General features: G+C 36.4%; 1 protein-coding gene across 1 annotated transcript in view; it reads right to left on the bottom strand.

Annotated features, from left to right (window-relative positions):
- Positions 1 to 17795, bottom strand: part of Satl1 (spermidine/spermine N1-acetyl transferase like 1) — a 22316-nt gene continuing 4521 nt past the window's right edge. Inside the window, exons 4-7 of the mRNA XM_070039055.1 lie at positions 2565 to 2645; positions 1440 to 1541; positions 823 to 863; positions 1 to 264 (exon numbers count right to left, since the gene is read on the bottom strand). Of these exons, the coding sequence (XP_069895156.1) occupies positions 94 to 264; positions 823 to 863; positions 1440 to 1541; positions 2565 to 2645 (395 nt within the window). The 3' untranslated portion in view covers positions 1 to 93. The remainder of the gene's footprint in view (positions 265 to 822; positions 864 to 1439; positions 1542 to 2564; positions 2646 to 17795) is intronic.

The raw sequence follows: 17795 nt of genomic DNA, 5'->3' as shown, positions 1-17795 counted from the left end.
TTGCTGTATTTTACACTATTCAGCATCAGACTGCTGTTAGGTGACATTCAAACGTGGAAGCCTATGTTCAGATAAGATGTTGTACGGCTTCTTTCATTCTTCCCCTGCTATAGCCTGCAGATCTTCTCTGGTAAATCTGAACAGATGCCAGCCCTCAGCAAAGGAGAGGTCTACAGCTCCTCGATGAGTATAATAATCAACAGAATCTTGGTTTGAAAGGACAACGAGAAAATGCATGTAGCCACACTGGGACCTAATGGCTATCTAGTAAAAACAAATAAACAAAAATTACTTTTATTGGAAAGAAGTCTCCCTTAACATTTTAATGAAGAGATATTCTATGTAACAAATGATATGTGCATAAGACTTGTAAGTAATATAATAATTAACTTTTGGTATATACTATAATTGTAAACAAAGAGAAGTCCCAGCTTTAAAACCCCTCTCTTTAAGATCCCCAAAGTGATTTGCAAAATCATTATTCTACAGAAAATATGTACCTTTAAAATACATTTTCTCATGTATTGCCAAAATTTAAAAAAATACCTTTTTTATAACACTGTGATTCACATCATGGACCTATTTTATATATAAACTTGTAACCTCCTGGTGATATGGTTACAGACAAATTTTAGTTTAATATTGCTTATATAGTATTTGTGTATCTGTTTTGAAAATCCAGTTTAATTTCAATAAAAAATTTTGAAATATATATGTCAGATTTATGTTTAAATAGTGAGGTTAACTATTTATACTGTGTTAAATAATAGTTGATGAAGAGAAGGATAATATGTAGACTATCAATAGTAATTATAAACTTACTTGACTTATTTTTCTTAGCATTTCAGTTCCAATTCCTAAATCTGTTAAATAATCACAAATGAAAACTTTTAAGTTGAAAAGTACCACTAAATTTATTTGCTTTACTTCAAAGAAATAAAATGTTAAACCACTCTGTATCTGGTTGAGATATATATATATATATATATATATATATATATATATATATATATATATAAATTCAATTCATGAATGCATTTCATATTGTTTTCCTATTGGTACATAGTACAAATGATAATAAAAAAAGAATTTAGGTTGATTTTTACAATTAGTGAAGAATTGAGTCACTAATGTTCTATGACAGGTTATATATTTCTTGTCTATCGCTGATAAACATATTAAAATGTTAAATCACATTCCCAAGATAAAAGTATACCTGTCAAAACATGATTTACTCAAAAGTTGATGAAAACTAAGAATATTTTTCTCATCTGTGATCTGAGTCCTTCCTACACTAGGATAGTGATCGGGGTCATGAAAAATAATTGAATTACATAAATAACAGCATATTTACACTAAAATCCTATATCTCCCCTCATTACAATAGGCCTTTTTAAATCTTAAAGTATTCATAAGGAATATTGTTATCAAAGTTTTACCTTGGTAACCATGGATGACATAAAAATCTTCAAGATAAAGGACCTTGCCTATCCACAAATCATAGGTGAAGTAGTACATGGCAAATCCAACTATTTCTTTTGCTAGGAAAAGAGAAAAGGGACACAATTATATTTTTATTTAACACACTTATATTATGGAGGGGTTTAATTATGTTTTCATACAGTAAATATTAAACATTCACCTCCTCCGCCATATTCTCATTCCCACCTCCCCTTTCCCACTTTGTAAAGTAGTATTTGAGGGTTCATTATGCTATATTCATACATATGTGTATATATATTTATATATACACAAATATATACCCATACATTAATATATTAATTTATAATATTTTTAAAATATGCACACATACATAGTAATACATTAATGGCATATAATAATATATTCTTAATTATATATAATATATTATATATTTAAATATAAATATATGTATATATTATGTTAATATAATATATGAATATATAATGTATTAATATATATTAGATAGTAATATATGTATTTTATTAAATAATTATTGTTTTATATATTATACATGAATATATTATAATATATAAAAATATATAATTATTACATTATATTCTCATATATAATATTCAGCATATAATATATTACATATAATATATAATTATGGATTATACATTAATAATACAAGTAAATGTGTAAGTATAAATATACATATATATTTATAATACATCCTTTGATCATCTTGAAATGTTCCCTTCTTTTTCCCCCTTTTCCATGGCTACACCTTCCTAGTTAGCTTTTACCTCATAATACAATATCTTTGGTTTTTGCTTTAGCTATTAAAGTAATGTTTACTGAAAAAGTTATCAGTATGTAAATATATAATATAGAAGGTTTCATCCTCTTTATACAGCCTTCTAAAGGATAAGCACTCTTACAGTTTGATGTAAGTTATTCCATGTTTTATTGTTCATATAAGCCTAAGTATATACCACTCATTTTCTTAAAAATAAAGGACTGGGTTTGTACATACATACTCCTCTTTTTAACTAGTATTTTTATTAACTATAAATACACTTTGTTTTGAAGATATAGAAAGAATACTCCAGACTATATTGGAAAAAGGAAGTTTAGTTTACCTGATTTTTTTTGTTGTTGGAAAACTTCAGCAACCAGGCAGTAAAAAAGAGGATTGACCCCAAAGCCATCCCTGAGTAAATCTAGAATATCAATTCACAAACAATGCATCAGAAATTTATAACAAGAGAAAGGGAAGATGTCAAATTAGGAAGCACCAAGAATTCCTCTCTCCACTTGGACAGAAAACCGACAAAAACTGTCCAAATGGAATACTTTCGAACTGTAGAGGTGTTTATTTGAGCACTTGAATATTCAGGTGATTGTCTTATAAATTCTAGTTAATTTAGGTCAGATTCAGCCAAAGTGTGGTACCAGCTACATACATACCTCCTGTCCTACTGAAGGTTGTTGTGAGGTTGACAGTCTGTATTTCTGGAGCTGTTTTCTGGAGAAAGGGTGGACCATAAAGTTAATGTCCTCAAAATCATGGGGTTTATGGGTTTGTTTGTTGTCCTGGTGCTGAGGCTTGAACTCAGGGATTAGGTATTTGTCCCTGAGATTTTTTGTTCACAGCTAGCACTCTACCTCTTGAGCCACAGCTTCATTTCCAACCTTTTCGTAGTTGAGATAGTCTCACAGACTTTCCTGCCTGGGAGGCACAGATCTCATCATCCTGAGAAGCTGGATTACAGCTGTGAGCCGCCCAGCTGGGTTTTACATTTTAACTATACAGTGCCACTGTGATCACTGGCACAAAGGCTTAGAAGTTGGTTACTACATTATTCCAAACTGCCAGCTAATATAGCTTCTAAGAATATATAAGGTAGCTCAACATAAGAGTTTTTTGGACAGTCAAAACAAAACTATAAATAAAAGGAAGGTTTAGAAAACCACTGCAATTGACTAGAGAAAGACACTGACTCAGAAAAAAACCTAAGAACACAGTAAAGTCAGGCTGATTTTTGACAATAAGCCTCTGCAAAAATTGAAGATTATAAATCCTGAGAGTCAAAATGTTCCAACACAAAATCAACAAAACATGCAAAAAGCAGTAAATGAAAGAAACAGGAAACGAGAATACACTGTAAGGCAAATAGAAAACTGGCAGATGTGCATGGTCTCATGAGTAATTAAATGTGAAAAGATTGAAAATTCATTTCAAAATACAAAGATTAGCAGCATGGTTAAAAACTTTTAAGCAAGCATCAGAAACTACATATTTTGTCTAAGAAGAACACTATAGAGTCACTGAAAAAAAATAGGTTGGAATGGAATGATAGAAAGAAGTTGATTTCATACAAATAAAAACCAAAAGAGAGCTTGAGTGGCTATTATAATACCAAGAAAAACAGACATTAAGCCAAAAATCATTATGAATCAAAGACATTATGTGCTTACAAAGGAGTCAATTCACCAGAAAAATATAGAAATTATAAACATATATACAGTAAACATCACAACATCAAAATACATGAAGCAAACATTGATTGAACTAAATGGAGAAAAGTAGAGCACTATTATAGAACAATTGAATGAGACTTTTAATACCCCACTTTCAATAACATAGAACAACAAAACAAAATTAAGCAACAGATAGCATGAAGAAAACTGTGGAATAATTGGACCTAACGAACATACACAAAATATTCTACCTGAAAACAAAAAATGAATACACATTTTTCTCAATTGTATATGGAACTTTCTCCAGAATTAGGACATAGTTTAGGCTACATAGCTAGTCTTGATAAATTGCAAAAGATTGAAATTGCACAATATCTCTTCTAATGAGGATGGGATGAATCTTACTAAGTGGCTTGAGGAAAGAACTCTGTACCCAATTCCATATTTTGGCAGTAAATCCCTCCACTCTCATGCAAGTAGGTTAAAATGCTGACCAAATTTTCTATCATCTCCTTTGCTGATCCAGTGGGTTACAAGTACACAAGATCAGAAGGAAAATCAGTGGCAGAGGAGACTGCCACAAACATATCCCTAAGTGGCTGTCGTGAATCAATACTCCTATCACCATGTGGAGCATGCTGGGAAGAAAACATTGGAACTTTTCTGTAATTTGGTGGACTTTACTTCAGGGAGAACAAACCTAGGATGTAGGGGACGCCGGCCTCATGTGAAAAACCTATTGAGTAAAGTATCCCACAAGGGAATAAATGGAGCCACCTAGGGCAGTTCTTCCTCTCCTCTATCACAACAAAAGAGACCCTGAGACAAAAACCAGCATTAAGGACTTTTTCTTATACCTAGGGCACTGCTAGAACACCTGGGAAAAATATACATTTCAAGAGTCAGAGTGGATATTCTACTGGGACCCTTACCTAATGCTTTGCTTTAGTACCATGTCTATCAGGTTGTTGGTATTTAGTGGCTATTAATAGGACCCTGTCCACCCTGTCCATGGGAAGTCCTATTGTACTCAGTGATTCCTTTATGTATCATATACAGACAAAACAAGGAATCATGTTATCTAGGAAGATGGTAGAATTGTCACAAGTAAACTTTCTGGGTGTCTCTGACCAAAGAGATTCAGGGTCCCAGCACAGACCTCACCTCAAGAAATCCACACCAATTAAACTTTAAACAGATACTCATTCTAATACAGAAGAATTCACAAAACAGAAATGTAAGAACAGAAAACAGTGAAGATTTCAGTAGAGCTGAGCAGCTGCTGCCACAGGCCTGCTGCACAGGGAGATTGAGAGCAACACACCTGAATCTCCACCAAACAAACTTCAGAAGCTCACCCTACTTAATACTGAAGAAATCAGAAGAAACAAGAAAGATGGCACCAAAACAATAGGGAATTACCATAGCTCTCTAACCAAACAGTATCTCAACACACAATTCCCCCAAGAGATCGACAACAAACAAACAAGCAGAGAATCACAGGAACTGAAAAAGTTATAATTTACATACACAAGTATGAAAAAAATCATGAAAGCCCCTCAACCACCCCAAGCCAGCAGTGTGGATAAGGGGCAAAAGTGGCACCCGCTGCCAGGGACTCCAGAACACCAACGGACTGCAGAACTCAGAAGCAGAAAACTCCCACAGAGCTGGACATGGACAGAACAGACAGAGACTGAGACCAGAGATGAGCCACCATGACATCAGACCTGGAGAGCTCCCACAGTGGCCTAGCACAACAGAGTGTAGTGCCCTGGCAACTGGTGAGGTGCAGCACACAAAAACAAACTTCTGCCACAGCACAGCCAGTCAGCCACAGCATCGCCAGCCAGCCCACAGCCAGTACCAGGACCACTGAGTCTCTTGCCAAGGATGCCCCCCCATACACAAATGAGACCAGCGCTGGCAATGACCCACAGAGTTTGACCCGGCCCCCTCAATCTCCTTCTCAAGAAGGAACACCACACTTGAAGAGGACAAACAGACCAGAGACCTGCTTCAACCCCTACTCCACCAGTTGGCTTCCAATGGAAGGCCACAGGGAGTCATACTTGGCAGGCACTAGGATGCTGCATTTTCCATAGCCCAGCCTATCAGGAGAGTGACCTGGTCGGGAATGATGAGGGGGAATAATTTCATAATAGAGGCATGGAAAACTTATTCAGTAAGATAATTACAGAAAACGTCTCCAGTCTTAAGAGAGAAAATCTCACCCTTATAACAGAAGCATATAGAAAACCCAGTAGACAGGACCCTAGAAGAAACACTTCTAGACACAACTTAGTAAAACATTAGACTTGAAGAGCAAGCAATTGATTTTAAATGCTGAAAAATCAATGAAGGAACAATATTACAATAGAAAAAAACTCAGAATCACTGCAGAGCTCTTCACACAAACCCTCAATGCAAAGAGAGCCTGGAATAGTATTATCCAAACCCTGAACAACTGCTATCCCAAACTAGTATACCCAGCACAGCTATCATTTACATTTGACAGTGAAACTAAAACCTTCATGACAAACAAAAACTAAATGAATTCATGAACACTAAATGAGCACTAAAAAGAACACTAAAGGAAGAATACAATCGGAAGAAAACAATCAAAATCAAGGAAACACATCAGACAAAATCATTAGAAGACTAATTTAGTAATCGCAGGACAAGGAAAAAAGCAAAATACAGGAAAACAAGAAAATGAGAGGAAACAACACATCTTTCTATAGTAACCTTAATCATTAAAGGAATCAGTTCCCCAATCTAAAGAACTGTGGATTAGAACAAAAAATAAGATCTATCCATTTGTTGTCACCAAGAGACTCATCTCAAAAATTCCCAAAGTGAACTAGGAAGACATAAATGAACTAAATAAACCAATATCATAAAATGAGATAGAGGAAGTAATCAAAAGTCTTTCATCAAGGAAAGGCCCAGACACAAATGTATTCACTGCAGAATTGTAGAAAACTTTTCAGTGAAATAGAAGCAGAGGGAGAAAGCTATGAAGCCATTATCACACTCATCCCAAAACTAGGCAAGGATCCAACAAAAAAAGAGAACTACAAACCAATTTCTCTGATGAACACAGATGCAAAGTTCCTCAATAAAATATTAGCCAACAGAATCCAGAAACACATAAAAAAATCATACATTATACCAAGTAGGCTTCATCCCACAGTTGCAAGACAGGTTTAACATATGCAAGTCAATAAATGTAATTCATCACATCAACAGAGACAAGGTCAAGAAACACATGATCATCTCATTAGATGCAGAAAAGGCATTTGACAAAATACAACATCCATCATGTTAAAAGCTCTAGAGAAAATAGGAATAGGTGGAACATTCTTTAAAATAATTAAAGCCATATGTGACAGCCCAACAGCCAATATACTAAATGGGGAAAAGCAAAAACATTTCCCCCAAAATCAAGAATAAGGCAAAGATGCCCACTCTCTTAACTCTTCAATATAGTTCTGGAATTCTTAGCCAGAGAAATAAGGTAAGAAACAGACACTACAGGGGTCCACATGGGGAAAGAAGAAATTAAACTATCCCTATTTTTGGGGAGGTCCGGTCGTGAGGCCTGAACTCTGGGCCTGGGCTCTGTCCCTCAGCTCTTCAGCTCAAGGCTAGCGCTCTACCACTTGAGCCACAGCGCCACTTCTGGCTTTTTTCTTTTTGCAAATGTGGTGCTGAGGAATCGAACCCAGGGCCTCAGGCATGCAAGGCAAACACTCTACCACTGAGCCACCTTCCCAGCCCAACTATCCCTATTTTTAAATGACATGATCTTATTCCTAAAGGACTCAACAAACTCCACTCACAAATTTGTAGAACTAATTGACTATTTGGGCAAAGTAGCAGGATACAAAATTAACCCATAAAAATCAGTAGCCTTTCTGTACACCAAAGATAAACAATTATAAAGGGAAATCATGAAAACAACCCCATTTACAATAGCCTCAAAATTAAGTATCTACGAATTATCCTAACCAAAGATGTAAAAGATCCATTTAGTGAAAACTATAAAAAATCTAAAAAAAAATAATTCAAATAAGACACAAGGAAATGGAAACACCTTCCACATTTGTGGTTAGGTAGAATCTATATTGTGAAAATGGCCATACTGCCAAATTCAGTGCAATCCCCATCAAAATCCCACTTTGTTCTTTCCTGAGATAGAGGAATCAATGGGTGAAAAAGTACAGCAGCAGAGCCCACAAGCTGCACTGGACATTGATGAAAGTGAACCAAGCAACTAGTGGGCAGAAATGGGAGGTAGGGAATGAGAGAGAATGAGGGCATAGATGATATTAAGCAAAAGGAAAGAAATGTACTAATTACCTGATGTATGTAAAGGTAATCCCATTGGATATCACCCCTAAAACAACAATTAATTTTTAAAAAAGAAATCACTCCTCAGGAATATAAGAAGTGAAAACAGGAAAAATCTCAGAATCAATGTGCAGAACCCTGATGAGCAGCTCCTGCTGCTGTGGCTATACAACATAAAGCAGCAGAGGAGAGAGAAAGGGGGAGAGTGACACACCTGAATGGCCACACCAGGGGGAAACCTCAAACAGTGGAGTTTGAGACCAATATCTCTAGACAGATCCCACACCAGGACTCCACTGGCCAGCTCAACACTGATTCTGGAATCTGTGTGTTCCTCATTGTGGAACCCTCCCTTGGTGGAATAGGTTCTTTTGGTGAATCAAAGTATACTGACCAGATACCCTCCTAAGAGGAGGGAACATATTTGAAGAGGGGAAAGACACAAACTGTTTTCCCACACTTTCAATGACTACCTGGAAAAGACCCCTGGAACATAGCACTGCCCCTGCACCAGCAAACTACAACTCCTGCCAGTGGACCCCTTGGAGAAGCACACAGCCAGGGTGACACCTTGGAAAATCACAGTAGGACCCATCCTCACACAGGAATGATGGCTATAAACCATTAATGGCAGTACAGAACAGACCTGACCGCTGACACATTGAGTAGGGAGCCTCTTTTTTTATTTATGTTTTCTCTTTCTCTTCCTGAGTTTTTAGAGAATGTGAATCACCAAGTTGGAAGTGCTTGGTCTACTAATATGATTTGAGATATATTTACATAATTTATAATCTGTTCTTTGTAATATATACATATATAATATCCCATTCTTTCTCTCTTCAAAAGTAGAAATGAGGGGGCTGGGAAGGTGGCTCAGTGATAGAGTACTTGCCTTGCATGCATGAGGTCTTGGGTTCAATTCCTCAGCAATACATAAGCAGGAAAAGCCAGAAGTGGCACTGTGGCTCAAGTGGTATAGTACTAGCCTTGAGCTGAAGGGCTGAGGGACAGTGCCCAGGCCCAGAGTTCAGGCCTCACATCCAACCCCCTCTCCCCCAAAAAGTAGAGCTGTAATTAGACAGGAGACATCAATTTCCTTAGGCTTTTTAGAGAAGGCAGCATAACCCAATTTCTCTTGAAATTTCTTCTTCAATACAGAATACAAGATAACTTTTCTTTCTTTCTTTTCCTTTTATTATTTTTTTCTTCTCCCTCATTTATATCCTCTACCACACTCGTTCCCTGTCATCTCCCCATTCTTTTCTAACTCCAATATAAACTTGTAGCCCTCACTCATATATATCCCTGAACACTATCCCTCCCTATCTCAACCTTACCTCACAAACTTAATACTTTCATCCAATAGTCAAATTTTAACAATACAATTCCACATAACCACTGAACTCTACATCTCCACTCAGCAATCCATACAAGCCCTGAACCCAGATAAGTAAATCTCAATGAAGGAACCGAATGCCAGCTTCTTAGTCAACCAAGAAAACAAGAAACAGCCTATTTAGAAGACAACAGCTTCCCAAAAGAAAACCACAAGTGTCTTCAAATGGGCAGAATACATCACAGAAATACTAGAAATATTCAAATCTAGGGAAATGCAATGATCACAGAAAACAACTAGACAACAGAGAAAGAAATTGGGACCTAGAAGACACTTCACAAGATGCACTAAAAGCATTGCTGATCAATTTAATTAATGAAAAGTTTGGAAGTATATACAAGACAATTCGTGAGCATGATGAGACTAACCAAAGAATAATGTAAGAATTTCTGGAGAGCACAAACAAGAAGCTAAATGAATTCCAAGAGATGTCAAAGGAGTCCAATGATAAAGCAGCCATCCAGGTAAAGGAAGTTAAGGAAAATACAAACAGTAGTTATGTGAAGATTTTCTTAGAAACCCTAAAACAATGGAGCGGAAGGGGAAAAACAAGTCATTTAAATAAGGATACAGGTGGACCTGTTGCAACAATGAGAAGTACAAGTTGTCATGTCGAAAACGAACTTTACAACTGGGGGGGGAAGGATGGGAAGGGATGGGAAGGGAAGGGAAGGGGATGGGAAGGGATGGGAAGCAAAGGGTAAACAAAGGAGGAGGCTACAATGCTTGATAAGAAATGTACTCACTATCTTGCCCATGTAATTGTAACCCCTCTGTACAGTATTTTCACAATAAAAAATAAATAAAAATTGTAAAAAAGAAACCCTAAAACAAAACTTCAAAAAGGGGAGAGAAGTCCTCAGAAAGGACAAAACAAAAAATAGAGAATTAAATAAAATGGAAAGTCTTTGTGGCCGAATAGACAAAGTAGAAGACAGAGTCCCAGAGCTGGAAGACAGAGCAGATCAAATTGAATGATAGGAGATTATTATACAGAACAAACCCAACAAACAAGAGAGAACCTTTAGGAACTACAAGAAAACTCAAAAACCAAATTTGAGACTGATATGTAGCCAGGATGCAGAAAGATAGCCAAGTGGACAGTAAACATATTTCACAGAATCCTAGCAGAGAACTTCCTAAATTTTAGAAAAGAAAGGCCCATTCAAATACAAAAAGCCTTTAGGAGACCCAACAGGCCAGATCAGAACAGATCATCTTACGGTCACATTATAATAAGATCAATAGAGACCGAGGGATGGATACTAAAAGCTGTCAGAGAGAAAAGTATGATTACTTACAAGGGAAAATCAGTCTGAATAACTACAGACTTCTCAATTGAGACCATGAAAGCAAGAAGAACCTGGCATGATGTATTCTAAACCCTAAAATCAAATAATTACCAACCTGGAATACTGCACCCACAAAAGCTATCCTTCATAACCAAACAACAAATTAAAACATTCTATAACAAAAAAAAATCGACAAAATTTATACACATCAAACCAGCACTACAGAAACTACTTAAAGTTGTCCTTCATACAGAAAATCAACAAGAATATGATATTGGCAGAGAAAATGCTCCTTACCAGATAATCAGATAAATATAGTCAGAATGGAGGAGGACAGCTTCTAAGAAGGGAGAGAACTTGGCAGGTATTACCAGACACCTCTCAGTCCTAACCCTCAATATTAGTGGACTTAAATCTCCAATTACATGACACAGACTGACTACTTACATCAAAAAGCAAGACTTGTCCATCTGTTTACAAGAGACTCATCTTGCTGATAAAGGTGGACCCATTGAAACCATGAGATGTACAAGTCGTTATGTTGAAAAATGAACTTTACAACTTTGGTGGGCAGGGAAGGGCAGGGGATAGATGGGAAGGAATTGGAAGGGGAAACAAAGGAAGAGGCAACAATGCTTGATAAGAAATGTACTCATTACCTTGCCCATGTAATTGTAACCCCTCTGTACGGTATTTTCACAATAATTTTTTTTTTAAAAAAGCAGACACTTTATCAAAGTGAAAAGTTGAAATAAAATCATTCAAGCAAATGGACCCAATAAACAGGCTAGAATAGCGATTGTGATATCAGATAAAAGAGTTCAAATTAAAGTCAATAAGAGAGACAAAAAATGTCATTGCATACTAACAGAGGGAATTCTACTACAGGAGAATATGACAATTCTAAATATCTATGCACCAAACACTAGAACACCCAATTTCATCAAACACAGACTACCTGACTTAAAAGTACACATAGATCAAAACACATTGGCAATCTATTTTACCCTTACCAAGGAAGACAAACTTTTTCTTTCTTTCTTTTCTTTGTCTGGTTGTGTAGCATACCACCCCATTTCCTTACCCTATTAACTCTGTCTCATCTTTTCTATCCATTTGTCATCCCTGATATTATCACCCCTCTCCACAACAACAGAATTATGTACCTATTCAAGAGTATATAAGACAACTACACCTATCACATTCCATTCCACTTCTCATTTTTCTTCCTATATATGTCTACTCTTTTCTTTGTGCCCCTCCGGGGGCTTGAATGCAGGGCCTAGGTGCTGTCGCTGACTTTTTTCTCTCAAGGTTAGTGCTCTACCACTTGAGCTACAGCTCTACTTCTAAATTTGTGGTAGTTAATTGGAAATAAGAGTTTCATGGACTTTTCTGCTCAAGCTGGTTTTGGACTGTAATCCTCAGATCTCAGCCTTCTGCGTAGCTACTACTACAGTTGTGAGCCACTGACTCCTGAGTCTCCCTACACTGGACATTTTTATCCTTCTAGCCTCTTCTCATACCACACAAAATCCCTAGCCCCTGGTATATACTGTATGTTTGAGTGCAAATTTAGCCAAAAATATCTAACTGTTCATAAATATCTCATTGAATTTTGAATAGGAGAAGTTATTAGAGCTGAGATACATCCTCAAGCCAGTAGCAATACAAAACTAATCAACTCAGTTAACATCCAATTCAGTGATAACATACAGAATAACCCAACAGGAAGACTTCAGGCAACAAAAAGCTCAAACTTTAAAGGTCTTCAAATGAATACATCCACAGAAATATGTGAAATATGTGAAATATGTGAAATATGAGAAATCAAGAAAAGATAACACCTTGAAGATCCAACATGTATACAATAAGCAATCACAATAACAGCAAAATGAAGGAATCCATACATATTGAGCTCAAGGTATAAATGTAAGAATGTTAAAAGAAATGAAAGAGCATTGTAAGCAACTAGACAAACTCAAACACAACAAGCAAACTGTAGCGATTTGATAAGAATACACATAAAATTTTAAATTAATTCTAAGCAAATACAAATAAATAACTGAACTCAAAGAGAACACAGCTAAACAGCTAAAAGAGATCAAGGGAGATATAATAAAATTTCAGCCAAAATCAATGAAAACTAACACACTTTACAAAGAAATCAATGAAACAAAAAGTTTCTTCTTCCAGGGATGCAAAGCTGGTTCAATAGTAATGTAATACATCACAACAAAAAAAGCAAGGATAAGAACCACTCAATTATCTCAATAGATGCAGAAAAAGCATTTGATAAGATCCAACACCCCTTCATGATGAAAGCTTTGGAGAAGCTAGGAATCCAGGGGACATTTCTCAATACAATAAAGGCTGTGTATGACAAACCTACAGCCATCATTATACTCAATGGCAAAAAGCTAAAGACATTTCCTCTAAACTCAGGAACAAGACAAGGATGTTCTCTCTCTCCATTCCTCTTCAACTTAGTATTAGAATGCCTAGCTAGAGCAATTAGACAAGATGCAAACATAAAGGGGATCCAAATTGGGAAAGATGAAGTAAAACTCTCCCTCTTTGCACATGACATGATCTTGTATTTAAAGAACCGCATGGAATCCACTCTTAAGCTACTTAAGCTGATTCAAAACTTTGGCAAAGTAGCAGGGTATAAAATTAAACCTCAAAAGTCAATGGCTTTCCTGTATGCCAATAATGAGAAGAGCACAGCAGAAATTGGGAAAGCAACTCCATTTGTAATAGCCCCCCCCCAAAATACCTAGAAATATCTAGAAATAAACTTAACTAAAGAAGTGAAAAACCTCTATGAAAAAAACTTTTAAAATCTGAAAAAGGAAATTAAAGTAGGTCTAAGGAAGTGGAAAAACCTCCCATGCTCCTGGATAGGGAAGATTAACATCGTGAAAATGGCAATTCTGCCAAAGGCTATCTACAAATTCAATGCAATACTCAACAACACCCCAACCTTGTTCTTCAACGAAATAGAAGCAGCAATTCAAAAATTCATATGGAACAATAAAAGACCCCAAATAGCAAAAATAATCATTAGCAGAAAGAAGAGTGCTGGAGGAATAACAATACCAGAGTTCAAACTTTACTACAAAACCATAGTAATCAAAACAGCTTGGTACTGGAACAAGAATAGGCCTGAAGACCAATGGAATAGAACTGAAGTCCCAGAAATGAACCCACAGAACTATAGCCACCTAATGTTCAATAAGGAGGCCAAAAATATAGAATAGTCTCTTCAGTAAGTGGAGCTTGAAAAACTGGTTTAAACAACTGTAGAAAACTAAAATTAGATCTTATGTATCACCCTGCACAAGAATCAACTGCAAATGGATAAAAGACCTCGAAGTAAAAGCAGACACCCTGAAAATATTACAGGGAGGAATAGGAGAAACTCTGGGGCTCCTTGGTACAGGCCAAAATTCTCTTAATAGAGACCCAGAAACTCAACAAATCAAAGAAAGGTTAGACAAATGGGATTGCATGAAGCTACAGAGCTTCTGCATGGCAAAGAACATAGCTAGCAAGATCAATAGAAAGCCCACAGACTGGGAGAAGATCTTCACTAGCTACACAACAGACAAGGGCCTCATTTCATAATTAGAATTCAAAAAATTGTCACCCACAAACAAATTCTCAAAGAAACAACCACCCCATTAATAAGAGGGCTAATGACTTAAAGAGAAACTTCTCTGAAGAGGAAATAAGAATGGCCAATAGAAACATGAAAAAATGTTCAACTTTTCTGTCCATAAAAGAAATGCAAATCACAACATTGAGATTCCACCTCACCCCATTAAGAATGGATATAATCAAGAAATCTAAGAACAGATGCTGGAGGGGATGTGGACAGAAAGGAACCCTATTGCATTGTTGGTGAGAGTGTAAACTTGTTCAGCCACTCTAGAAAGCAGTATGGATGTTCCTCAAAAGAATTCAATAGATCTCCGCTATAACCCAGAAATCCCACTTCTGGGCATTTACCCAAAGGATCACAAACAAGGCTACACTAAAGCTCCCAGCATAACTATGTTTATTACAGCATTATTTGCCATAGCTAAGATATGGAACCAACCCAGATGCCCCTCAGTAGATGAATGGATCAACAAAATGTGGTACATATATACAATGGAATTCTATGCCTCCATCAGAAATAACACCACCATCCAATTTGTTAGGAAATAGAAAGGCTTGGAAAAAATATTAAGTGAAGTTACCAGTCCCAAAGAAATTTAGGTCCCATGGTTTCCCTTACTTGTAATAATTAGTATCCATAAAGGTTAGTTTTATCAGATGAGCTGAAAAGCTCAAAAGCCATGTATATATGACATATAAGATGATGGTAAGTGAAATGAACTCTAAGATATGGACACAAGAGGTCTGTCTTTATTGCTACTGTTTTAAATGTACTATGTGATTTTATTATTTTTGTTGTTGTTATTTCCTTTGTATGTTCTTTCCCCTATAGCATATCCCCTGTTGTCACTGTATTTGATTTTGATACCCGACATCTTGTATATACATATGTCTCATCTGGGGAGAGGCAGGGGAATAACAAAACACTGAAACAAGGACACAGGATGACCCATTGCAATGAAAATATCTACTGGACAGTATATTGAAAATGAACTTTACAACTTCGGATGGGGAAGGGGAGAGGGGGAATAGGAGTATGGGAGCTGGGGAAGGGAAGGGATAGTGGGACAACAACAAGGAAGGTAATGGGTAACAATGATTGACAAGTAAGGTACTCACTGCCTTACTCATGTAACTGTAACCCCTCCATGCAACATCTTAACAATAAAATAAAAATTAAAAAAATAAAGACCTTATGAGAAAAGAAAAAATGTTTCTTCTTCAAAAAGATAAACAAAATTGATTTTAAAAAACTATTAGCCAATCAGACTGAAAGGAGGAGAAAATTCATCCAAATAAATAAAATTAGAGGTAGAACATGAGGATATCACAATAAATCCAAGTGAAATCCAGAAGACAATAAAAAGTTTGAAAACTCTTTACTTGAATATACTGGAAAGTCTAGTAGAAATAGATATACTTTTAGATAACCTTAACATATCGAAATTGGTCCAAGAAGAGACAAGCACCTCAATATATGCATAATGGCAATGGTTGCACAGCAGTGAATACCACTGAATTTTATTACCTGTTAAGGGTGTGTGTGTGTGTGTGTGTGTGTGTGTGTGTGTGTGTGTGTGTGTGTGTGTGTGTGTGTGTGTGTGTGACCCACAGGTCTTTAAAAGTTTATAGCAAGCCAGGTGTCAGTGGCTCACACCTTTAATCCTAGCTACTCAGGAGGCTGAGATCTGGGATCATGGATCAAAGCTAGCCCTGTCAAGAAAGTCCCCATGAGATTCATCTCCAATTAACTACTCCCAAAACCAGAAGTGGAGCTCTTGCACAAGTAGTAGAGTGTGTGCTAGCCTGGAGCACAAAGAGCCTCTGAGACAGTGCCTAGAATCTGAGCTCAAGGCCCACACCAACCAAAACACATTTATAATAAAGTAGAGAAGGTATCAAGTATTTATCTGCCTCTATCTAAGTATAGAAGGACTTTTAAGGTTAGAAAACAGGACTGAGGTCATTATGAAACTTCTGCAATTAAAAGATACTGCAATTCTAAGGCTGGAATACAGAGTATACATTCTGTTGCTATTGTTTTGCTCATTGTTTTCAACATTAACTGTCATACATTCCCCCAGGGCAGTAATTTTCTTAGAAAAAAATAATATATGGTTTCAATACTGTCATACTGCTTTTGTTTGAATACTGCTTTCATCAGTGTCCATTACTGTCAAGCTTGTGTTTCCTGATAGTTCCTGTAGATTAGCAAAGTGGCTGTTGAGTGAAACATTCAGATAATGTTCATTACCAAGTGTAAGCATAAGAATTTGTGACATAGGAAGACTGATCCATAGTCTGCAGCTCAGAGTTCACACTATGATAGCACATAAGATAAGATAGCACATAAGATAAATCATACTCAGTTCCTTCTGATTCTGTCACCCAGTATTATAATGAAACCACTTATCTCCTTGGAAGAATGTTCTCAAGCCTCAAGGAGTTGGCCTTTACCATACTCTTTTTTAAAGATTTTAAATTTTTATTGTAAAGATGAGGTAAAGCGTGGTTATAGTTACATAAATCAGATAATGAGTACATTTCTTTTTGAACCGTGACACCCCTCACTCATTCTCTCCCAGTTTTTTCCTCCTCCCTACTTCCTTTCCAAAATAGTGTCAGTGAGTTTCATTGCTAAATTGGTTCACCCTTTGTCCCACCATTTCTGTGCTTCCCCTTTCCTTTCCCAAATCAGATAAACTTATACTCAAGAGAAAAGGTACAGAAATAAAAAACAGCAAGAGAAGGGAATCAACCAAAGAAAAAAGGAAAGAAGGTTAAAAAAATAACAGTAAGCAACTACAATAAAAAAGCCTCTTGCTGGGCTGGGAAGGTGGCTCAGTGGTAGAGTGCTTGCCTTGCATGCATGAGACCCTGGGTTCGATTCCTCAGCACCACATAAGCAGAAAAAAAAGCCAGAAGAGGTGCTATGGCTCAAGAGGTAGAGTGCTAGCCTTGAGCTGAAGATCTGCATTTCTTGGAATTCATTTCATTTTATATGATCCTATGTACATAGCTATTGAGCCCGTTTAATCTTGTTCTATCTAAGAATATCCTCTTTTGTTCTCACTTTATAAATGTTTAGACTGCTGTTGAAATAATCATGTGCAGGTATAACATTCCCTACATGGTCCTTGCTATTTGTGATTTTATATACTTTGTTCATCTGCTTTCTT

The sequence above is a fragment of the Dipodomys merriami genome, unplaced genomic scaffold (genome assembly GCF_024711535.1).
Source record: "Dipodomys merriami isolate MVZ:Mamm:240054 unplaced genomic scaffold, mDipMer1.0.p SCAF_3, whole genome shotgun sequence".
NCBI lineage: Eukaryota > Metazoa > Chordata > Mammalia > Rodentia > Heteromyidae > Dipodomys > Dipodomys merriami.
Note: the sequence above shows the minus strand (reverse complement) of the source record. Positions and strands in the feature narration are given on the sequence as shown.